This window comes from Parus major, chromosome 1 (genome assembly GCF_001522545.3).
Source record: "Parus major isolate Abel chromosome 1, Parus_major1.1, whole genome shotgun sequence".
NCBI classification, from domain to species: domain Eukaryota; kingdom Metazoa; phylum Chordata; class Aves; order Passeriformes; family Paridae; genus Parus; species Parus major.
Window position 1 is genome coordinate 37,626,318 of NC_031768.1, and position 25,841 is coordinate 37,652,158.

At 37.0% G+C, this 25,841-nt stretch overlaps 2 protein-coding genes across 4 annotated transcripts in view; one reads left to right on the forward strand and one right to left on the reverse strand.

The window, feature by feature from the left end:
* FGF14 (fibroblast growth factor 14) overlaps positions 1 to 10,332 on the forward strand; it is a 377,875-nt gene extending 367,543 nt beyond the window's left edge. For all 3 annotated transcript variants that reach the window (XM_015638128.3, XM_015638144.3, XM_015638137.3), the window contains 2 exons: positions 932 to 1,130; positions 3,520 to 10,332. In XM_015638128.3, the coding sequence (XP_015493614.1) occupies positions 932 to 1,130; positions 3,520 to 3,656 (336 nt within the window). In that variant the 3' untranslated portion in view covers positions 3,657 to 10,332. The remainder of the gene's footprint in view (positions 1 to 931; positions 1,131 to 3,519) is intronic.
* Positions 10,333 to 10,681: 349 nt separating this feature from the next.
* ITGBL1 (integrin subunit beta like 1) overlaps positions 10,682 to 25,841 on the reverse strand; it is a 125,254-nt gene continuing 110,094 nt past the window's right edge. Inside the window, exons 9-11 of the mRNA XM_015638116.3 lie at positions 17,987 to 18,133; positions 13,061 to 13,174; positions 10,682 to 11,543 (exon numbers count right to left, since the gene is read on the reverse strand). Coding sequence (XP_015493602.1) covers positions 11,452 to 11,543; positions 13,061 to 13,174; positions 17,987 to 18,133 — 353 coding nt within the window. The 3' untranslated portion in view covers positions 10,682 to 11,451. The remainder of the gene's footprint in view (positions 11,544 to 13,060; positions 13,175 to 17,986; positions 18,134 to 25,841) is intronic.

Below are 25,841 nucleotides of genomic sequence, written 5' to 3' on the forward strand. Positions count from 1 at the left end.
TGTCTTATTTCTTCTACAGGCTTCAGCAGATGGGTCCACAGAAGGAAAATCACATTCACACAAAATCCTATTTTCTTGTGATATTTTAAATGTATATTTATTTGCTTATTAACTTGCTGGGTTTTTCCAAAGAATTTTGGCAATCTTTATCTCGATGGATATTCACACTGTTTATTTTGTTGGTTACTTTTGTTATAAATATTTATACATATATTTTAATTATTATATATATATATATATATGTAAAATTATTTGGCTACTGGACTACAAAAGTTCATGCTTGGATTAACCAATATACAGTTTAGGACAAGTGATGTTACTGAATGTGACTTCTGAAAAAAAAAAAGAAAAAGAAAAACCAGTTTTGAAATGAATGCTGAGGATGCCAGTAGGAATCACTATTCTTTGTCCAGAAATTTGTACATCAAATGTGGTACATTCCTGGACTGTGGTGGTATTTTCCTGGACTGCAGGGAATGCTATATATTACAATATGTTGGTAGCAGCACTTTAAGCATTAATATTAATTATTGTAAACAAGCGGGAGCCTGCTGCATTCAGTTAAGACAGAACAACTGTTATCTCATTAATGCTATTTTAGCACAGACTTTCTTAATCTTTGTAAGGGTATCCTACTAGAAAAATAAGCATAATAACAATAATTATGCCCATATTTTAAATAGTGGTTTTATGCCTGTGTGGCTTTCTTTCTACTTTAAAATATACTATCTCTGTTGCACAGATGAGTAAACTGAGGCATGCATGGGAAGTGAAATAAGTTCACTGGAGGTCTTGCAGAGAAAGACAGAACTCCTGGTCTTAAAGCAGAACCTTATCTTAAATCGTATATAAAACTTTTCACAAGGTATTTGTAAGTTAACAAATCCTGCACTTTAGAGATACCATTTAACATTTGCTTTTCTTCCCACAGGAACTTTTTACACCAGAGTGCAAATTCAAGGAGTCTGTTTTTGAAAATTATTATGTAATCTACTCATCCATGCTCTACAGACAACAGGAGTCCGGGAGGGCCTGGTTCTTGGGGCTGAACAAAGAAGGGCAGGTCATGAAAGGAAACAGAGTGAAGAAAACAAAACCAGCAGCTCATTTTCTACCCAAGCCATTGGAAGGTGAGGCTCAGTCCATCTCTGGCAGACTCCCCTATTGATCTCACAAGAGGGAATGGTTTCCAAAATGCCCTTACTGAATGTGCATGCCCCACACAAGGGCCAATCCCAACGCCCTTCCCAAAGTTTCACGGAGCAGTTTTGTGCTTCCATGTAGTGATGCTACAAAGGACATGTGTAGAAACATTTTTCCAGGGACTGAGGTTATTCTACAAGAAAAGAAAAAGAAATCTTTTGAGGAAGAGCACTGTGCTGCTTTTAAAATATTCCGTTGTTAGGGACTTGTGAGTCTTGCAGTGAGAAAATAGTTCTTTCATTAGGCAGAATGAAATAATGAATATTGTAGCATGATTAGGAGTTGTAAAGGGAATGGATGAAATGTCAGCATTTCAAAGTAAAAGCTTTCTAATACAAAACATAAAGGTCTCTATAAAATAAATCATGATGTATTACTTTGCCAAGTGGTGTAATGTACTCAACTCGTGTAAGTTGGCCTTTAAACCAAGATAGGAGCAAGTAACAATCACAGTAATCTTACATACCAAAATGATGTCACATTCTCTGAAAAATCCATTTATATCTTGGAACTTTTGTGTTATTTGATGTATTCTGCAGGCTTTAACCCATGCTACCTTTTGCTTCTTGTCCTGATGGCAGTACTCATTGTTCTAATTGCTGCACATAGCCTCAGTCATTCTGAAAATTATCTCATTTCTTACCATCTGAAAACACATACCTGAGTAATACTTTTGTTAGCAGTCCAGTTTCCTTCTTGTGAAAGTTTACAGTTGTTTCATAAGCTCTCAACAATACTAATAATTTATATCTTGATCCCTCTATATTAAATTAAGACTTAAAGGGAGGGAATGCCAGTGCATTTTTTAAAGCAATGCAGATCTGTATGTACTCGGAAAGAAGTTACTTTTTTTAAATAATGTTTGGATGATCAGACTCCATCAAAATAGCTTAGACAATGCTTAGAATTAACTTGATTTACATTGCCTATGAGAATCATCAAATATGACAGCTCTGCTATATAATTCCTTACTTTGTAGTTTCATTTCGTGCTGTTCAACATAATAATTTTGTAGGTCACGGTGTTATCTCACCAAGCTCTTTTAATTAATCATCAAAGTGCCCTAAACACGTTTATGGGCCACTATGAAGATATATATCATAATCAGCCTTATGTACTCTAGAGAAGACATTTAATTTCAGTCTTTCAGAAACTTTAAAAGGATTTGGATTATGTCACTGGAAATGTTAGAACAAGTATTTGATTAATTAGTGATGCTGTGGGGCCATTTACATTTATTATGAAACTTCACACCATTGAAGATCAAGGTCACTACTTTGATGCTCCAGCCTCCTACTCCAATTAGCCAAGGGATGAAGGAATTGTGCTCTCTGTGCTAGCACACACCCAGTCCGGAAATCAGTGTGAAATCATTCCTTTGACTGCTGTGACACCTCTTTTAACATTGATCTGATATAAATAAATGCAACTGAAGTTAAGTGTAAGTGGAAATATTACCTGATACAGTGACGTGGAAAATGAAATTGAATTATCCAAGAGCATTAATCATTAAGGCAGCTTAATGTTGGAATTGTGTAATTGAATACATGTATTTCCCTCAAAAGATTTGAAGCGGTTAGATAGGGACTGAAGCCCAGGGAAAAACTTCCAATTCTTCTAAGAATTCAGTTAATGGTTTAACTTGGAGTTTTCTGCACTTCTGTTTTCAGTGGAGATCAGTGGCTACTGCATATGTTTTTGGAAATGAGAAAGAAAACCCCCAAACCTCTTTTGTACTCTCCACATATCCTGGATATTTCTTCAGAATACACCTGAAGAAGTGACCATGGCCAAATCCCTCAGATTTGGGAAACTGATGTACATGTAACTGTGTAGAACTGGACCCTAGCCTATTCTTGCAATGTATGACTAAGAAAGAATATTTATGTCTAGACAACTGTATTGTATGAACCCACTTTTTATTTACAGTCTGTCTTATCACATTTTTTTACTTCTAAAAGCTTGCATGTTTATTTAATATTTATTTAAGTGTTGTATATACATACATGTGTATCCACATGTATATTTTTGTGTGCTTTTGGCAAAGACAGAATTCTATTTCATTTCCAAGAAGCTATAGTATCCATTGAACAAGCAAGAATGCAGTCACCTACTGCATTTTTAAGTCAGATGCAGAAGAAGTGTGAGAATTTTGGAGGCTTAAGCAATTCTATCAGTGATGCAAAACCAGTGTCTGTCAAAATAAAGTTTTCCTGGTATGCAAGAGGAACATAGAAAATTAATCCTATTTGAGATGAACTCTCGTATGTGATACATTGTTAAAAATGCCTCTCCTTTTCTCTTCCTTCCCCTCAGTTGCCATGTATCGAGAACCATCTTTGCATGATATTGGAGAAACAGTGCCAAAGGCTGGGGTAACTCCAAGTAAAAGCACAAGTGCATCTGCAATAATGAATGGCGGCAAACCAGTGAACAAGAGCAAGACGACATAGCCAGATCCTCACAGGTGTTGTGACTTTACTGAGTCCCAAGTACAGTTGAGTGATTTATCCTTGCCAGACTTCCCCTCGGCAGTGTCTGTGGATCAGCTTGTGGCAAGTCACCAGCTTGCCCGTTGCTGTTTCTGAACTGAGTTGTTGCAAGTGGATAAATCTCAACATGTAGCTCCACCACAACGAGAAGACACCTGGATGAACCAGCTAAACTCAGACCATGGAATGCCCTACCAGATATTGGAATGCCTTTTTAATATCTTTTCTGTGACTGTGACACTTCATGTGAATGACATACTTCACAAGTACACTTGATACCTTGCCTGCTGACAATTGCCCATAATCCCTTTTTGAGTCCAGTTTCAGCAAAATCCATGTGTTTAAGTTCTATTTTGTAGCACACAAATAATCAAGTAATTTCTAGTTAGATGCTGTAAACCTGTGCTATTATGGATTTCTCTTCTTCCCTTTTTTATAAGGCTGCTCGCTCCACTGTTTGTGACCTTTTGCAGGGATTGTGTTTCTCTATAACTTAAGTGTTGCCGGTGGCTTAGTTTTGAAAGCAATCAGGGAATCAGGAAGCCTTCAAAAATCTATTATTACAAATTATATCTATAAAGAATAGGATCGTTGTCTCTGGCTTAAAATATTGATTAAATGTGAATACTCTTTAGTAACAGATACTGTGCTTCTGAGGTTGGATTAAAGTGGAGGGAAGAGTGTCAAACACAACCAACGGGGAGTTTTCTGAAACGTGTGTTTGGCATCCCCCTATAGTTTCTTTTTGTGTGTGTGTTTTATACATATCACAGGCTTACTGGTAATGGTAACATTTGCCTTGCCCAGCGAGCAAGACCCACTCATTTTTGGAAAAGTGGGTCCAAAGAATTTTGTAGGCCTTGTAGGTCTGAATTAAGGCTCATTTTTCATCTACTAAATCTTCATTGTTTGAAAAACAACCACCACCAGTAAAAGAAAAAAAAAAAGTAAGACTAATCAGAATTGCGCTACCTAACTCCATTTCAAATATAATCCTTTCCTGTTTTTAAGGAACTGAACTTAATGCCATTGTTATTTTTGGCTGAATCCCACACCTACTTAGCAAAGCATGGGCAAGGATGTTGTTGTGTTCTTTTTTGCAGCACCAATGCAAAGGGTAGTTAAAAATTATAGTTTAATATTTCTGGTGTTTTAAAAAAAGAAGTTTTAAAACTGGACATATTACAAAACTTTATTTTTATTTTTAGCTAAGCATGCAAAGTCCAGTCCTATGTATTTCACTGATATCCCAGTATGTACCTCCACCCAGCTTCCTAGGATAACATGCCCACCAAATTGCTAGATTGAAGGTGCCTTGCCTTGATCTCTATATACTGTACTTTCTCCTACATGAACCAAGAAAAATTCAAAAACATCATAAAATTGAAGCCTTGGATCATATAACCAGAAACAACATCAACCCTTTGAGTTTGTCACTTGTGAACAATTAAACCAGTGTTGCGGGGGATGAAGGAGGGCGGGGGAAAGATTTTGAGAATGCCACAGAGATGCCACTGAAGTTTTTTGCACGCTTAGTCACAGGCTTTCAGAAGATGAAAATTACGGGCACTCTCTGTATGCTTAAGAAGGAATTTGTTTCTTAGAAATGGCAGCAAAGATCAAACTGTATCTCAGCCTGGAAAACTGTGTGGCAACACTCTCTTGGCCTCTTGCTGTTACCTTGATATTTAAAGACAAAAAGAGGAAACCATCCTTTTTTAGCACTGTATTTCTGGCAATTTGTTTTATCACATTTTTGAGCTGGAGTCCCTAACAGAGACTGCTGATTATTTCAAATTCCCTGTCTGCTCAGCTGAACAGTCTGATTCAGTCTGAATGAACTCTTCATACTAGTTTTCAAATGCATTCTGTTTTTATAAGCAACATTTAGTGCACTCTTCAAGGAGGCTACTGTAAAGCTGCTAAATTCTAGGTAAACTTTTTCTTTTTTTCTGTAGGTCAGACTTATTTTTGTATGTGTGATATGAGAACAGCAAGATACAATGCTTGATGTTGGGTCTTTCTAGGGAGGGAATGAGTTAAGCATGAAGCCCTCTATCCATATAGAGAAAAAAAAAAATAAACCTAATCTAAAACTGTGATAAAAATGCAAAGAAACTTTGACTTAAGACTGTGCCCTTGCCTGCTAGCACTAAATCTGTGTGCGTGGGGAAACAACACTTTTATTAGAAACTTTGGTGTGCCCTTCTCGTCCCATCTGGTCCAGTGGGATTTGTGCACCATCCCTGAGAAAACAAAATCAAACCAAAGCAACTCAGATGGTGAGCTGGGGGCTTGCTCTGCGCTGCAGTACCCACGAGAGGCAGCAGCCTTGACACTGTCCTGTCCGCTGGGTCCTGCCATGGCCCCAGGCCTTCCTACAATTGTTAGAGGAGAACTTCACAGTGCTTCAAGTAAGATAAAACAGATGAAGGCTACATTCTCTCTCACCTGATACATGAGGAGGGAATACATGAGTTCATGTCCCATTCAGCTGTCTTTTAACTCACCCAGTGTAAGAGCCTGAGGAGAGACAGGGCTGGAGACCTGGCTGAGCCATGCAAGGAGGATCTGGTTCATTGCCTGATCCTATATAAGAATTCTTTTTAACATTAACCTTTTGGTCCTGAGTAACTATGATCTGTAAACCAGTTTGGGAGGCTATAATTAAAGCCAGATTTAATTCCTTTAAGCAGTTAGTACATACTGGAAATACAGCGCTTTTTTATTTTATTTTTTTTTTAATTATTGTTTTCTGGTTTTGTTTCTGTGGGCTAAATTCATTTGAGTGTTTAATCCAATGAATCAATGTCCTGATATTTTTTTTTCTACAATCTGTTTAAACATAACAGAGGTAACTTTGTGCTTTGTTTCCTCCTTTTAATTTTGTCTTGTCTCATCTGTTGCATGGGAAGAGTATGACAAGGATGAACTAACTGCATGTTGTAGGTTGTGTCTGTCAAAGAACTGTTGGTCAGTGTTACAAAGTTACATACATATATGCAAAGAGTTTGTCTGCATTGTACAGTTTGTGTTTATTCTTATTTGTTGTATACACAGATTCAACATGATGAATAAAACATTTATATGAAGGCATACTGGAAACCAACAAAAAAGTTTATGTAAGAAGTAGACTGTGCAAAGCATCATTGCATTGGCCACAGGATGGTGAAACTTCATGTAAATAGGTTGGCAAACTCAGTTCTCCCCCTTTACCATGCCAAAGAAAATTTCAGCTCCTTAATATAATACCTCTCTTGCTGTTCTCCAGGATGAGACTTCACCATTTTCTTCCCTCTAAAATTAATTTTGCTGTTAAGTGAAAGCTGTTTTCAACTGTCTGTTACTACTAAGTACTGTATAGTAAACCTGATGGAATCAATTTGTATTTACAGATTGGGGTTTTTGTACTTACATGTGCAGCTGTCCGTGAATCTGCAGCGTTCCAGGTCTTTTGCATGCTTGCATTGTATTTTGTTCTTCTGGGTTTCCTCTAATCTCTGAGAGACTGTTCACACTGCAATCTAACCTCATCTTGCCATTTTATATGTTAACACAGCACAGAGTCATTTTCTTCTGGTTTTTTGATCTGTATTTCAGCTACAGTTCTATTTGGCAAAATCAGTCACACCTGCACAGTTTTAGAGATCCAGTTTTGAGGAGATATGAACTACTTCAACAAAGCACTATTTTGCTGTACTTCAAAAATTTTATAAATACACAAGAATCCTTATGAGGTTGTTCACATGGTAGAGCCTACGGAAGGGTCTCTAGCTCCTCTTAAGTGCTTTGTAGTTCACATAACAGAGCTTCTGTTTAATTTGCTAGGTTTTTTAGTCATTCTCAATTGATTTTTAATATACTGTCATTTTCATTAATGCTGGTTCTTAATAAACCCCTCCCAGCCCCTCCCCTTCACCAGATATAAAGTAAATCAATTCACTTTGGTATAAAACTGAAACAAGACTAAGAACCCTGGCTTTACATATCGGGGAAACTTTTTGTCTTGGTTTAAAACTAGTTTAAGCAATGAGGTATGAAAGCAGGCAGTTTGGTCCATGCAGTAAAAGTGTATCATGATGATCCATCTGTTTGTTGGTATAAAGAATATATTATTCAGCTACATTCAAATGGGAATGGAAGCAAAATTAGACTAAGTAAGAAGGTTCTCTTTCTTTTAAATGGCCCTTTAGATAAATTCATATTTCATGCTATGCATTCTAAAATGTTTAATAACAGGGTTGTTTTTTTTTTTCTGTGATGACTAATGCAAATGCTATTAATTATTTTTGAAGATGTAATATATTTTTTGTTCAATTACTTAGTCACAGAAATATTCAACTTAGCTTTCTTCATCCCAGTATCATTTAGCTGTATCATTTAGCTACAAAGTGAGATACCAGTCTGCAAAGAAGCAAGGGCAATGCACCAGAAAAGTGAGAGCAAGTACATGAATAAATGCATCTATGTGTTTCTAAGAAACAACATAGCCAGTGGAAAATAAAAAAAAAGGATCACAAGCAGGTTAATAAATTATAGAAGCAAATGAATCCACAGGTTTTTTATAGGTTATATTACAGATATGTTATACACAATAGATATAATCCTGCAAGTCTTTTATAGAAGCACTGGCACACTTCTGGATTGTGTTCTTTCTCACATAAGAAGAAAACAAGGTTATAGTGTCTTTTTGTTTATAAGGTTTATCAACCTAATCAGTAAAAAGTCCCCATTTATCCAATTTGGTTTTGCTGTTTGCCACAGGCCTGGAAGCAGGTTTTTACAGTCACTACCTATGAAATATCAAGCAGTAAGTTTCACTTCCTTATGCCTCTTCCTGCATTTACAGTTTATGTATCTCAAATTTCCATCACAGGGAATGGATAAGGAAAAAAGATAACAATTTATTAATACAGATATTATATTTGAATATGTGGAATTATAATCTTATTCCTTCTGATTTCATTTTGCTAGGGAGGAAATGAGCCACAAACACGATATGCTGAGTGTCACATCACCAGTTACCTCAGCATGAAGAGTAGGGGAAATGTGCAAACAACATTATAGGAAACAGAAGAAAATTTGGAAAAGAATTAATGTGTACATTACATTTTTAGTAGTCTTAGTTAATACTTTAAGGTTTATGGTAATAGCACCATTTTGTTTGATAATTGCATTTAAATGAACCACTAAGAGTAGCCGTCTTAGATATTCCAATTTTTTTTCCAAATGTACGTTAATAAACAACTTGGATAACACTTTTTGAAATGCTATGGCTACATAATCCATCCTGTAGTCAAAAAGGTTGGAGCCGATTGGTTTAAAAAAAAAAATCAAGGTAGAAATAAAAATTACTTTATACTCTTTAAGTCTATAAATTTAAAATTAAAGCAAATGACAAAGTAAAATGCATCAAATACAAAACTGGAACCACCTAAACAATTGTTCTTTTATATATGAATGAGTACATGAAATACCACAGCTGATCTACAGTATATAGAAATGTTTTGATGCCATGAAACAAGTCAAAAGGACCTACTGATACCAGATAAGAGTTTTGATTATGTTGTATTTTCTTAATACAGTACTAAATACAAATGGAAGGAAAGCAAGGACAACTTTGTATCCTTCATTGTTTACACTCTGATTCAGCAGATGAATGTATATGAAAAAAACCCCAGTGATTATGAGATGATTCAGGTCAGCGGTATTCGTTATTCATAAATATAAATAAAAGCAACAATTTGTGCTCTCCAGACACTAGGGTTGGCAAAATGCATATATGCTGAAACTTAAGAAAGGATTCCTGTTGAGCCCCATGCAGTTTAAGGGTTTTAAGTATAAAATACAAATAAAAATTTCAAGATGAATTTTACTTTGAAGATTCTTTATGCTTGATGAATACAATTTAAAACTCTGCCTGATACTTTGGTTATCTGATGAGAGAGTAGCTAGCAGCTTTGGGATGTATGTCTAGTTATTTATCTGCATAGCTTATATATAAGTTGGATGTTTGTTAATGGTACTCCCTGAGAATATGGGCTTCACAAACTTCATTTTTAGAAAGAAAGAAGCCAGGTTAAGGGGGGAAAAAAGTGGTAGTTAAAGAGCAAGCTATATGGGACGGGGGAATAATAAAGCAGTTAAATAAATTAATTTGAAATTTTGCATTCTATTACATGTTCTGTACCATTGTATTTTCCTATTTCAAAACTGTCCTTTCTAAAAGAAAAGTAATTTCTAGACTAATAATGGAAATACATTCTTTTTGTTAATACGTAGTTCCATTATTTCTGAGTCATGTACCACTTCAAAAATCAGGACCTTGGCACCTAAACCACAATGTTAAAGTTTGGTATCTAAAAGAAGTATTTTTGAGCCATTTAATCAATTTCTTGCTCAATCATGGTTTCACAAAATGTAAACACTTTTGAAACTAAAATGTATTTTTTATTTATTTTTTTTTTGCTCTAAAGAATTCAAGGGCTGCCAAATCTACATGTACAAAAAAATAAGAGACTCATATGTAAATAAGTTAGGGAAGTCCCAATAGTTGTGCATCGTTCATAACTCAATGTGAATTTCACACTGAGCAGCATTTCACCATTGGAAAATAAAAATAAAATTTTTGTTCATACCACTGCTTTGTTTGTATTTACTGTATTAAAACTTCAATTACTTTGTTGCCATTGTCCAAACACCTTTGGCTGAGACCAAGCTATGGCACAGCACAGATCATTTTTCAAGTAAGTTGATGTTCATGTTCCCTGCTTCTATGAAAGCAGTTAAATTCAGTGAATTCCATGTGTGCCATGGCAATTTGTCCTGAACAGTAATTTCTAAAAGTAGACAGAATTTTCATCCTAAAAGTTACTAATATAAAAAATTTTCATTTGCTTTACATGTAGGAGGTAACTGTAGATACATAGAACAGCACAACAAAAGTACATATGAGTTGCAGAACACATATGCAAAACAGGCAATCATACTTTTATATCTTTATTTGTTTCATTCCATATGTTTCTATAGGTTATGTATTTGAAAGTATTGTAATATGTAGATTAGATAACCAACTTACTGACTTATCAACCACAGAAACTAAAAGTTCTCTTGTGGAAAAGGTTCCATTCAAACATTTTGGGTCTTCAGCCTATGAGTGTAACATAACTGGACTTCAGTATCACAATTATTTGACCAAATAAAAAATCATTAATATTTTTATAGGCTTCTTTAAAGTTTCTCTCAATTTATGAGTTAGTTCATAATCAGGATTGTTGAAGAGAAAGAAGGGCCAAATAATGTATTTTTCACACACCATAAAACAGATTGAACTAATTGTTTGACAAATATTCAACTAGTGCTACTCCTCTACATGTGTATTGTTGCATAATGATAAGAAGACACAACAACCAAGTAAATAATGTTAAAAAAAGGGATTTCTTATACCTTTGCCTCAGGTTGCTCAAAGAAATACTCATTATATCAGCTTGACTGAAGTTACAAAAAAATCTCTGGAGAAGTTCCATAGGGCCAGTATGACTTCATCCTCTAGAGAGCTCGGGCTGTCCTGCTCCCTTGTTTAGCTTTCTGATGCATTTCTTTAAGGAGCAGATCCTCAAATGTGTTTTAAGGTATTTACAACCGTGTATGTGTGCGTTCATGCATACCCACACCCAGACACTTCTGAAATTAAATGTCCTAGCAGCCTAAAGAAAAACAAACAAAAAAACCTCTCCTCAGTCTTTGGCATCCTTCATTAAGGGTATTCTCTCCCCAGCCAGATTTCACAAGCATTTCCATTCCATCCTTCCCAGCACTCACAGTTTCCACAGCTACAAACACCGTTACCTAGAATAGAATGAATAAAGTGCAATTATCATAATTGAAATGTACTACATTATAATGTGTTTTATGGGAAGTAAAAAGCTATGCTAAAGTAGATGCATTGTTCCTTTATTGTTCCCCTACCCCTTTTCCCTTTGGAAGGGAGCAATAACTGCACCATTGCATTAAGAAGCCACCCCACACCTATACTTACAAGGCATTAATAGCATATTCTCAATAATTCCATCAGCAGTATTGCAAATGTTGAAATCGTGTATGGTAAAGTGTGCTTGTGTGCACCAGCTTTTGTACCCAGCTGGTGAGGCTAAGTCTTCACACTGTGCCTCCAGGTACGAAGAAAAACAAGATTACTTTTAACTATTATTCATAAAGAAAAAGCCATTAAAAGCTACCAGCAGAATAACAATAAAACCATGACTTTGAGCATGAAAAATGTTAAACCTAAAATCTCATATGTACCATACAAATAAATCCTATCTCAAACTCTCTATTAAGTGAAAAATGTCCTGGCCCTATTCTGCAGCAGGGAAACAGTTGAGACCCATCTATTAATTTTATTTAAATGTTTTTTTATGACCCTTGGATGTTTAGCTTGAGACCTCTTTAGCCTTTGTATCTATGTAAACCCCTCTTCCTTCTGACTTTATGAAGATCCATGATTAGGCATTAGAGCTACAGATAAGGCTCCTGTTCCTGCCATACTGGTTAGTTGCCTGCAGAAAATGACCCTTGCTAACAGAGCTAGCTGGAAGACAGACACAATTTACTAGTGTCAGCCTTCCCACTCTCACTCTAATTGGCTTGCAGAGTTCTTCCACATCTATTAATTCCTCAGCAAAGATTTTCTAAAATTAAGATTTGTAACAGGAAGCAGCCAGTGAGTTAATTTAGCAATTCCCATGCTGCTTCTTGTCACTATGCTTGTCACGAGGGTTTGTTGGCAGCCTGCCCATTTTTATCGACATCTGCCACCTGCATATTCAGACAAGGTTAAGGTGAAGCTGCTTGAATCATTTACCATCACATCATAAGAAAAGCTATCAGCTATTCCAGCCTCCCACCGACAACTGTCTGATTGCTAGGAAGCTCTGTTAACCCACGCAGCTATGTCCCTAACCCACCTGGGATCATCAAACAAGTGAATTTTGTCTGTGACTTAAATTCATTACACACGTGGATTGTCCAGTAAAAGAACAAAGGCTAAGGAATCCTCATGGCTGCAATGCTGACATTGTGTCCTTTGCCAAAGAAACAGTAACTTGTAGTCTATTACAGAGAGAATTGTTGATGGATTCCATAGCTGGCTTAGCTGTTTAAATTCATAGTCAAGCTTTTAACTGTTGTTTTGAAACCTTAATTTGATCATTGCATTGCATGAAGAAACAATTATAGCAGTTTTGAATAACCAGAAAATACGCTTCCTCCATCAGTGGGGAAAGAAGAAGCTGGGCTTTGTCTAACATAATTTCCATCAACTCAGTTTGTTTCCTGAAGCAATTAAGTGTTAGCCTGTACTGCACCTGTGCAAATGAGACCATCATGTTTGTCACAGTCTCTGTCATCGCATTCACAGAAATCACCCGAAATGTACCATTCCTGGGGTGAACAGATGCACTTTCCACAGTGGCAGGAGCCTGAAATCACAAAAATTATTACTCACAGTCAAAGAGTACTGGCACATTCAGACTAGAAAATAACAACCCAAGTCACACATATGCACACATACGCACATATGCATGTGCACAAAATTGCTGCCTAAGAGGCTGTTGCATAAAAGAAAATAATCAAGCTAAAAGCCTTTTGAATGAAGGGATTCTTTTGGCATGAGCTAGAGTATGGTGGGATGTTAGTACTAATGCTTTGATCCTGCTATTTCAATTAATCAAGACTCACATTTTGAAGCTTTCTTTTGGTTTCAGAGACCTACAATCAGGGCTTCTCTCCCCAGTAGCTTCTATTTTTATTTTTTTTTCCTACTAGCAAAGCTCAAATTGTCCCTGACCCATTGTTACTGAAGGCAATAAAATCACACCCAGGAAGAAAATAATTCTCCTTATTTAAAGCTTATAGAGGTGAGTTCACAAAAGACCAGCGGTGCCCAAGACTAACATCTATGGACCCCCAAAATCCTCATCACCACGAATGAAGCCTCCCCACCTCTCATGGAATTACTGAACATTTGCTCTAGGTCAGAAGGAGTTTCTGCACATAATGGCAGCTCAGCAATTGGCTCACTGGTGCAGTGTGCCCTTTTTGAGACAAGCTGCTCTCCTTCTCCTCAATGATGTCAGGCCACACCCTCACAGGTAAAGCAGGGACTGGTCAAATTCAGGTGATGCCATAACCCATGGAGCACCAGGAACCTCCCTTGAGGTGAAGTCTCTGAGGTATCCTTACCCTCAGGAGAAAGTTCGTGGCTCTGAATCGTGGAAAGTGACAGGTGCCCCCAGACAATCATGTGTCAGGAAGCCTGTAGTCTGAGAGGTGTGTGAGAGAGGCTCTGCTGCAACTAGAAATGCCGTAAGGAGGTGGTAATTCCCCCTGAATGACTTCAGCACCTGGCTGAAGAGACTTGGCTTTTACAGATCTCATCTTCAGCAGCCTGGTCCTATACAGATTTCAGACTGAAGTGGGGAATCTTACTAACTGCTAAGCAAAACTGCTTTTGTGGACCTAGCCCACAGGTAACAGCAGAAATGAATGTTTTAAAAAAATTAAAACCCAGATAAACTATAGCATGCAACATTTTCAACTAATAGGGGCTGAGTTAAAAAAAAAGTCACCAAAGAAACTGTTGACCTTTTACAGAAGATGCTTATAATTAGTTAAATGTACTTGAAAATCCCAGCCTCCTGCAAAATTTCCAGAACGATTCTATTAAAAAGTCATCAATGTGTTGAATGCATTATTAAAGGAAAAAATATATAGAAGTAAGCTTGGTTATGTCAGAATATAACCTAAACAGAATGCATGAGTTACTCAACAGGGCCTGAGCCAAAGCCTATAAAATCGTGCTTTTCCATCTTTCCAATTCTTTCAGTGACCTCTGAATAAAATCCACACTAATAATCCTAATACACTTAAAGAAAAAAAGTTGCATCTGTTGATATCAACCGTTTTTCCATTCTTTTTCCTATAAATACTGAAGCTTAATTCTTGAAAACTTCAGAACAGCCTCAGCAGAGTGCTGATTTTTAATTAAATATGTAATTTAATGCTTAGTTTAAATTCACAAAAATTAACTAATTTTCTGATTTTAGGGAAGTGCTTTAACTTGTAACATATGGAACATGTAAATATATTCAGGAAGAGCTAGTGATTAGAACAGTTGAGGATGGAAGCATTTGATTAAGCATCAACATTTTCTGTGAGTTCTGAATACTGCTTACTGGGCCACTGGCATAGGAAATATTGACATTGCATACAAGGATCAAAAATGCTGCTGTACAAGGAGGCAGTGGAGGATGGCATACATATCCCAGGGTTTCTCTACAAGAGGTACACTAAGGTATACTTGAGGGTAATTTAAACCAAATACCTCTGCTTATACAAACAGCAAGGTACTGACAGCTGAAAATAATGAGGACTGGTATGAGTATTTGAGTGAAATTAAAGCAGTTATTAAGAGTATTACACTGTAAGGAGCTTGAAGTGATTCTGCATAAGCAAGCGCTGGTGCTGCTACTGAGGGATGCCCACGATGTTTAAAACTGTTTTGCAGAAGATACAGCAAATTTAACACCAAGTCAAGCAAGGAAGATAAGCTCCAAACTGGAGCAAAAATCTGTTAGGGAAATGTATTGAGTCTTCTCTCTGAACAGGGCATGCTGCTCTGGGAGGCTCCTCAGTTTAACCGAGTCTAATGAGTTGCAGGGTGTTTCCTGGGATCCCAGCCAGATCCTCTTGGATGGGATTTGGCTCATTACCTTGCCCACATCCTGCACCGTTGCAGTCACCATGTACAGCCCTATCTTTACTGCCAGGGAGGCAGCAGCGTGGTGGGTGTTGCTGTTTTCCTTGGGAAGAGCTTTTGCTACAGGTGGCACAAGTCATTGAGCCAAGATTCTGAAAACAGCCCAGGAATGTGGATGCCCAAGCTTTGCTTACATTACAGAGTGCAATTTTCTGATAGTGTTCAGCAGTTATCTGCTAAAAACCAGGACTCCTCACAGTCCATTTAAACCTACATACAGAAACTCAAGCTATCCTCAGTCCATTTTGGCACTTGCATATCATGGCTAGGTTTCCAACAAAAATGGAATAACCACCATTATTGCACAGGTTCAAAATTCCCTTTTATTTGAGCAGTAATCATTATTTTTTCTCACTGTAATGAATCAGAAGGAAAAATTTGCCATTTGGGTTCCCATATAGTGCTTCACTATCTATGAACAGTGTTTTAAACTATGAATATCTAGTAGGACATGATTTCCAAATACATATCTTAGCATCAAGAATAGATTTGAAAAAAAAAATAAAACAAATAAAGGAGAAAAAGAGCTTAGCAACAGAAGTTATAAGTAATTAGTCTGTCTTTTCCTGTGATCCCCATCCTGCTCAGAGAAGAGGCAGGCCACACACTATTGAATATGTCTTATGGAGGTGATTTCTCTGGTGGGACAAACATTTATATGCGAATTGCTGTTCCTACAATACAGCTGCAATTGTATCTAATTTGACACAGCTTTTTTATATTGATTGTCCTCAGGGCAACCTTTCATGATGTTGGAAGCTAATACGTGCTCAGGGGCCAAAGAAACTTAACCAAAAAACAAACAAACAAACAAACAAAAAATAAAAAAATATCCCACCACTGTTGCTGAGTATGGATTTACAGGCACAGAATCACAGAATCGGTCAGGTGGGAAAGGACAACTCTAGAGCACCTTTCAGGCTGCTACAGATTATATAAGTGACCAGATCCCAAACCATGCCCCAGCAGCATAGCCAACAGAGGTAAAAAATCCCTGATATCTCTGCAAATTCCTGATGGATTATCTACTCCCAAAGCCTCAAAGTAAATTGTACCCTTGAAACGCATGTTCAAAGCTAATTGTTCTCACAGTAAGACCCACAGGCTGGAATAAGTAGAAATTCAGCCATTCATAGAAAAAGATAGCAGATAATACAAACATTTTTAAAATCAACATCATTTTTCATTTTTATATTTATACAGAATCTTACATAGTGCATTTTATTGATACCAAGCATATTCCCTCACCTTCATGGTTTATATAAAAAATTTCAGTGAGGCACACATTAAGAGAAAAAAAAGTTAGCTTCTGCAGTAAAACAGAGTAATTTCCATTTCTCCAGTAACCCATCCTCTTACACATATGCTAATTTAGAGATAGTCCCATTTGGAAAACAACAGAGAAACTGTGCAACTTTCTCATTTTTTATGACATTGCATCAGCTAAGGGAGAAAAAAAAACCCAAAACATAATGAAATGGTGCAATAGGGAGAATTCTGATAAGTGATAATACAGATGGAGGAAGGCTGGGCTGGGAAACCCCATTTAAATTTCCTTTTCACTGAAATAAAATTTACCAAAGGGAAAACTGGAAATCTGCCTCATGTAGAAGGTTCCTAACTGTTTTTTCTAGCTGGCAGATTTCTTTCCTGTATGTAGTGGACATAGAAATACAGAAAATGGCACTTGGAGTCTGGATTGAGTGCATCCTCGCCTCCAACCAGTCTCTTTTTTGTCAATTCTCTTCCAGACATATTATATACAAAAATAGTCAATTTGCACTACAGGGGAGCTAAAAAGCTCCCTCTTTTCATTAATGCAATTTCCTAGCCTGAAAGACTGCAAGGTAAGAACCTCAGAGAATAATTTCAGATAATTATCAAGATTTTCTAACTTTTATTCTTCCCTATGGCAATTTTTTTGAGCTGAAGCTGATGCAACCACCTGAATGAAAATTAGTAAATGAGAAAGTTTGTAGGATTCATTTGTGGGGGTTGCAGATATCTACTTTTCCTCTGCAGCTGTTTTGGGAAGCAGGGTGATTAAGGACACCAAATTGCTTTTAAACACCTTCCTCCACTTACTGTTGTCCAACATATTACATTTGCCATCTTCCCCACTGGAGTGTTACTATGGGTAGTGCCCTTTCCCCCAAAGTGGAAGCACTAACAGTTAGTTTACAATGTACAGCTGTTCCACACAGACCATCAGCTAAACACACACAGGAAATTATATGCTACTAACCTAAATTGCATAGGAGAGCAACGCTGCTGAACGTTTACAGCTGGGGTGGGTGTCTGACAAAATGGAAGTGCATTTCAGAGCATCCCTTAACATCCTTTTAATAATGAGTGCCTTTGAAAGACAGGGTTACTAAACAACAGCCCCCTGCCATGCACATTATTCTTCCAGAATGTGATTATTTTCCTCTGTCAGGCACTGAGACAGGGTAGCTCAGCTGCCAGATCTTACCCTTCCCGGAGCATAATATGCCATCCGCTGACTCGCACAGACTTCTGCTCTCCTCCTCCGTCATGTTGCACTTCCTTGAGTGCTGGCACCACTTTCCAAACCACCCATCCTGGCAAATGCATTGGCCACACGAGCAGATACCATGGCCTGTAATGACAGCAAGGTTGGTTATGAGCAAGACAAGCAGAAACCTGTGACTGTGGTCACAGCTTCAGACCTCTTCAGTGTGAGGTGTGTGCTATGGGATAGCAAGGCTGATGGGTGGACAACATCGGCTTCCCAACAGGATGGCCTTCTCCAGTTCCCTCCTTGTGTTAAACAGGGTGCCCCAATGATGTGCAGAAAACAAGTGAGGGATAGGTCAAAGAAACCCTAGAGCATTGGTGAGAAATAGACCCTAGAAGCCATAATTCACGCTTTAAAGAAGGGGAGGGGAAAGATAAAATAGAAAGATAAAATTTTTTTAAAAATTATTTGTAAAAATATTACTAAAAAATGAAAATATTTTGAATAGTAAACTGAGTAGAAAATTTGGCCAGAAAGAAGGGGAAAGTGGCAACAAATACAGATAAGAATACAGGAATGGAGAATAGAAATAAAAAAAGTGAGAAATGTCTCCCAGCCAGAACTACATTTTGCAGCTTTGCAATATTTCTGCATCAGAGGCAATAATTCTTTAGCTAATCAGTTACCTGGGAAGCAAATTATACATACCAGTGACTATTTTCCTATACAATCTGTTCTGTAGGGTAAGACAGTCGAAATGAAGGGACTGAGATAATTTGGGAGCATGGACAGGGAAGAAGGGAACAAGCAGTAGGAGTATCTGGGAAAGTATGGAGCTGTAGGATGCAGGGAAGAAAACCAGCAATTTTTTTATTTTTTTTTTTTTCTGATTTTTTCTCATGAGCCACCAGCGCAACTTGGTTTTGTAAACTGAGAGGGAACACTGGTAGAAGGCCATTAAATATACACATAAAGCAGATTTACTGAGAAGTGGTCTGTCAATATTTCAGACCCAACATAAAACAGTTAAAATCACAAACAAATTGCATTGCAAATGCTTATTCATAAAAAGCTAGGTTAATGAACTTTAAATAATCAACAACGTTTTAAAAATCAATTCTCAAAGACTTTGATGAGGGAGAGGCAAAGAAGACAAAAAGATGGTGTCAAATACTCTGTCATTTTCTTTAGAATTATAATGCAAATAACCACAAGATTCAAACGTGGAATATGAATTCAGCAAAAAAAGCAAGCTGTGACAGATTACTAGCAGGGGCCCATTATAACCCCAATCAACCTGAACCAAACTGGACACCAGGATGAATTATTTCTTGCCATGCCTGGAACTGAAATTTTGTTGTGGGAAATCCAAGTTTATGACTACTCATGCAGCTGTTGTCAGTGTTCCCCAAAAATGTGCATGACCATTTTGTAATACAAAAGGCACCACTACAGGGGAGCACCAGCACAATGAAAACGGTGAAGTAACCATTACAAAGGGAGCTGGTTCTTATTTACAGACTATTACAAATAGATGGTGTTCCTGAAGGGCAAACTGAGGCCAGACCCAAGCAAAATTTGGCACCTCAGGAACAGAAGTTTCTCAAACTAATATGATATCATGTATTTTAAATGGATGAAAAATAAAAAGTTTTAAAAGTATAATATAAATATGAAAAATTACAACATAACACAGGATCAGGATCCCTGATACAGAACACCACAGAAAATGAAACAAATATTTTTCTCTGTATTTAAATAGAAGCAGGATTTCCATTTTTACTTTTTTCTTTTAAATCACAGTACTTTCCATTATATTATTAACAGAAAAGAATATTAAACCACATATAATACAAGAAATACTTCTAGGTGAGCAGGCTTCATTACCGCACCCAAATGCTAAATGAGTTGCTAAAAACATTATTGGAACACTGATTTTTATTTTTTTTTTTTGGACCAGAACAGTTGCAACAACTGCAGTTATAGAAACCTAATATAAATGTGAAGTGAAATACTGACTATTATATTTTCAAAGAAGGTCACTTAGTCTTGTCTAAGTCCAATGAAGGTGGAATGTGGCTCCAGTTGGAGTAACACAACAGTCAGGCAGTTCAGTAACACCTTCAAGTGAAACACTGCAGCAGAAAGGGCTAATGTCATTTTCCGTCTACCAACCCGGGAAAAAAAATGAGGAGAACAAAATTAGAGCATTGATGAGATGGGGTTTAAGTCCTGCAATTCTGTGATAGCCACATTTGCAGAGATTTTTGCAAAACTTGGAAGGGTACTAAAAGTTTCTGAGGGATTCAGAAGGTGTCAGAACAGGTATTCCCAAACTACCAAAGACAAAGCAAGAGAGAAAACCTGATGCAGGCAAATTCATTTAAGAAATGAACAAGCTTTTCAAACATGGGTGATGACTATTGGAACAAACTTTCAAGTGATGCTGGCATGGGCTAGACATGTCCTAGGAGCTCTGAGAGCATGGCCTGCTCAGAGACAAGCTTCTGCTGCACACAGTGCACAGACTTCTCTGCAGGGCACACATGGCAATGATGTAATGGCCATTTATAGCCTAATGGAAGAGGTTCAGCAGAAAAGCCCCTTTTGGATTCACAAAATTAATATCTGTTAATCAACTTAAATCTCAATATACTAGCAATTCCTCTACTGCTCCTTTTAGCAGGAAGATTAAATTAAAGTGCTTTTTGCAAACCTGAATTACATTTTATGCTATCTGAAAAGCTAAACAAACTAAGTTCTCTGAGCATCTATGTAAAGTGTTGACTTTTCATACACCTACACAAATGTCTCTGTGACCAGGACAGAAACCTGTAGTGAATTTTAAAAGAAAAATTAGAAAAATTAAAATTAAATTAATTTAATACAGACTATACAATGCCATTAGCGCCTGTACTAGCTACAGTAGTCACTCTTGTATCTAATACATACTGATCCTTTCAAATTTATCTGTTGCTGCCCTTGTATACGCCTCAGAGCTAGGATGAAGCAGTTAAATACAAGGACACAGGTGCTGAGTCATTAATTCTCCTCTTAGTATTGCCAAAATAAAACCCTAATTCACATTAGTTCTATTCCAGTTAGACTATGAGTTCTTCACTATTTAATACCATCATTTTCAACTTTGTTAGTGCCAATTTTACTCAGTAAATGTGTATGAAATGTTGGTTTGGTTTTCTGGGTTTTTTTGGTTCCCTGCCCCGCCCCTGCCCTGAATAAATTTGATTTTTCAATAACAAACACCATTATAAAAATTATCTATTAAGTAATATATATAGGGAGAATGTTTCTATCTAGTATATTCACTAGTATGTTCAGTGCCAAAACCTGTTTTTATTTGGGAGATTTACAGGCATTATTTTTCTTTCCTAATTTGTGTTTTACATATATCAGAGAATTCCACAAATGTCATATATACTGTTTCTGTGGATCAACATTAGTGCAAGAAATGAGGAAACTATCTGACTGCAACTGTACCATACTTAGCTTTGCTTAATGAAGCATATAATTAATCATAGCTCTCTCATTTCTATGGTTATGGTCTTATTGGTCCTCATAAGAACATGTTATCTGAAAATATCATGCTTCTGCTTCACTGAACAGATGACAAAAAGAAATGTCATTCATGATTTCTGCAGTATGGACTTAGAACTTTCATAAAAAATAAAAGATTTTACATTTCCTGTTGTATATCTTCTATTAAAAAAGAAAAAAAAAAAAAAACAAACAACCAGTATTTCCTCTGAATCCAATTATTTAGCCTGGCTGGAGAATAATTAAAATTTCATATTCAAAGGAACATGGCATCAGGGGCAACTTACACCAGGCTTTTGAGAGGGAGCTTTACCATCGTATATCCTAGTGATGACTGTGCAATCCTAGAATCCATCACCATAAGAATGTGATATGGAGGTTTCTGTCTCAGTTTTAAAAGTTTAAATCATTGGAAAGCTGGGAATTGTGGCTTAAGGGGTATGTATGCCTTATAAACTCCAAATTTTCCCTTGTTCTCTGGCAATTCATAGAGAATAACATTGAAATCTTAATACTGGTGCCAATGATATATGGATGAAAACGTGTAAGTAAGCACCAGAAGAAACAGTAAAATGAGGTCAAATGCATGACCTGCACTGATAACCAATAACACAATCACAGGAGTAAACTAAGGAATGTGTTATTCGTCAAAATCAGAAGGTCTGCACTCTCATAAAACAACAATATGATGAATGTCATGGTGACTTGTTGGCAGAAGGATATGTGCTCAACATTGAAAGATGTCAATGCAGACAAAGCACGTATCTTGTGTCATTCTTTTCCTCAAAACCCTGACAAGAACAGCATTGTCCCAAGAATGTCAAAACTCAGGAAGCACCAACAACAGGCACCAGACTTGCCTGAAGTTAGCAGAGATAAAAGTAGGCAAAACTGAGTGAGTCAAAAGGCTCACTCTAACTTTTGGGTCCTAAATACATAAAAGATGTATTTAAAGACCAGTTTGTTACTGTCAGTCAAGAAGAAATAAAAAGACCTAGCAAAAACTTGATGGGTGGCATCCCTTGTCCACGTTCTGTGTCACACATAAGGAATCCTGACCAAACTATTAAATGCAGACACTTTGATGCTTGTATTTGGGTGTGAAAATGCAAGAGGATGAAATAAAAAAAAAAAAAAAAAGATTTGTCTGAGTGGTGAAAATTAATTTACTTGTGAATTTCCTAAAAAAATACTAATTTCCTCTCCCATAAAGTCTCAAGCAGAGTTTTTGCTGCACTGTTTTCTTATACTTAGAGAAGAGAGAGGTGTGAAGGCAAATCTGAGTAAGGAGGGAAATATTAATTACCCCAGCATTTGCTCCAAGAATAAGTCACCTCCTCCAGCTTCTAGAAGCCATTATAGTATAACCAGAACATCAAACTAATGATAACTAATGCCTTTTACCAAAAAGCACTCTTTGATGTGACACAACGGGATTCCCTGCAGTGTTAGGATTGTACTTTGATGAGGACTGTATTTTGATGTGCTCTGGCCAAAACAATTACTTTAGAAGTCCTCAAAGTGGAATTGCTCACTTGAAAATAAAGAAATCAGACATAAAGTATTCCACTGTCACCAGGCAAAGAACTGGTTTACTGGAATGATCAGTCTTAATTGTTTCTTAGTGTAGAAGACAGTGCAAACATTTATGAATAAACATTAAAAGGTCTTATCAAAGCTAATGTTCTTATTGATGGCCCACTATTTGAAGCACAGAATGATATATTGATGGAGTACAAAATGGGTGCATCCACAGAAATATTTTAAGAGTCTTGTTATGAGTTACGTATTACAAGTTTAAGCCTTTGCTAGTGATATTAGTTTCAACCAACATTTTACTATTTTTGTTGGATTTGGTTTTATTGCAGAGTTTTTAATCAGCATAATTCTACAGGAATTTTTGGTATACAGAGGACCCCAAGGGTTTTGTTTCATTCCTTCAATGGCTGCTACTTGGCTATGACAAGAACTCATAGCTAGGCCAATATTCGTCCAGAGAACAAATTTAAGTGAATGGAGTTAAGAGCATTATAAAATCCATTTCAAATTGATCTTTACTGTTGTTCTGAGTTCTTGTTGTCTGCCTGCCCTCAATCCTAAAAAGGAAAAAATTGTAATGAACAACAGTTGGCCCAGTGAGGTGGAGCAGCCAATGATGAAATCACTGGAAAACATGACTGGACACAGAAAGGAAACAAATTCCACTTGAAAGCTTAGGACGCATCTGCAGCAAGTAGCACAGCCAGAACATCAGAGGGCAGAAAGATGTCTCACCAGGATACAGGATGAGTAAATATCAAGCCTCATGTAAAAAAAGCGACACAGCGTTGCCAAGGACTTGTGATTCTCTGGTCATGTGTGCGCACCAAAACCACTTCACTTGCACATGAAAGACTCAAAGAACCAAGTGAAGCAAAACAAAATGGGATGTGAAATACTTTGATGGATCAATACCAAAGTACACCTGGGAAAATCTTATGTAATCAAAAAACCTGAACAGTAGGGGAAGGGGCATTAGGTAGAACATCTCTATCCCAAAAAGGCTGCATGAGACATCTTCTCCAGTCTTAGCATATTAGGTCTATGTACAGAGGCACAGACAAAAGAAGAGGAACATGAAGGAAAGACGTAGAAAACAGGTCAAGAAAGGTGAGTCTCCTCATCCACTCCACTCTGGGGAGACTCCACCTGGAGTACTATGTTCATCTATGTGGTCCCTAGTACAAGAAAGACATTAATCTATAGGAACAGGTCCAGAGAATATCCCAAAAAATGGTCAGAAGGATGGAGCACCCCTCTTATGAGGAATGGCTGAGAGCATTGAGATTGTTTAGCCAGGAGAAGTGAAGGCTTAGGGGAGACCTTACTGTGACCTTTCAATGTTATAAAGGGGGAGTATAAGAAAGGCAGAGAGATATTTATTTTACCAAAGTCTGTAGTGACAGAACAAGAGATAATGGTTTTCAGGTGAAAGATAATGGGTTTAGCTGAGACATAAGGAAGAGATTTTTTTATGATTAGAGTGTTGAGACTTGCAACAGGTTGCCAATAGCTGTGTATTCCCCACGCCTGAAATGTTCAAGGCCAGGTTGGATGGGGCTCTGACCAGCCTGGTCTTAGTGAAAGGCTCCCTGCCCATGTCAGGGGTGGTTGGACTAGATGATCTTTAAAGGTCCCCTTCAACCCAAACTGCTCTGTGATTCCATAATTATATGAATCAATTTCTAACAGAAGAACACTGTGAAATCTATGCCAAGTCCTCCTGCAACCTCTGTCTTTGTGGAGACATTAAGTCTCTATTCTTGGTACTGCATTGATGGACAGCTGAATTTTTAAGCGAATGACTCACTACAGTCATGGAGAAACATGGCCATGGGGTCTCATTCAGTTGTACCCTAATTTATCATAGCTTTTACTTCATGTCTTTCTATCATTGCATGGACAGCTGGTCTGGAAAGCAAGCTATTAATCAGTCTCTGTTGGTTGAAGAAGGCCAGTAACAATTCTTATTCAAATAATTTAGGTTGTCATTAACATCTCGCATTTCAGCATGCATTTAATCTGAAAACACTGGTCTTCCTTTTTTGTGCTTACAGGCACTCAGTGCTCTCAGTCAGACCCCACACAATCCAGCTTATAATGCTCTGAAGACAGATTTACTAGCAAGGGCTTACGTCCTTACTGTGATTGCCTAGGCAGCAACAGTGGTAGAAAAATAGCACTGAAAAGAAGACAAAGAAAGAGGAAAGAATAAGCAGTTCAGCAAGACATTTCAGGAAGTTCAGGCTGAGATGGAAGCACAGACAAACCCAAAAGAAAGAGAGGGAGATGTAATAATGTAAAATATGAGTGATATAAACAGAAGATATTTTCAGCATGGACGATGATGAATTTTATTTCCCAACTATTTAATTTCTAACAAATATGAAGCAGATTTTCAGTGCTTTTATGACCTTTACGCAAAATTAACTTTCAATTTATTTTTTTTTCTGCACACTTATATTATTGAGTTACTCTGAATGCTGTAAACTATTTTTATGGTTAGACATTCAAACCAAAATTTTCTATATCCTGCATGGCAGACATCTTGAAGAAATATTCCCTGTAGTCAGAATTTTTTATGTACATGAGGATCATAAAGCAATACATTCTTTTTCCTACATAGAAATAAGGAATACAATACAATGAACCATTGCTCATTCCAAAAACTTTCTTAATATTTATAATCAAAGAATAATTGTAAAAATGAAGCACATAAAATCTGGAAAGATAGAATTAAATATTATTCACCTGC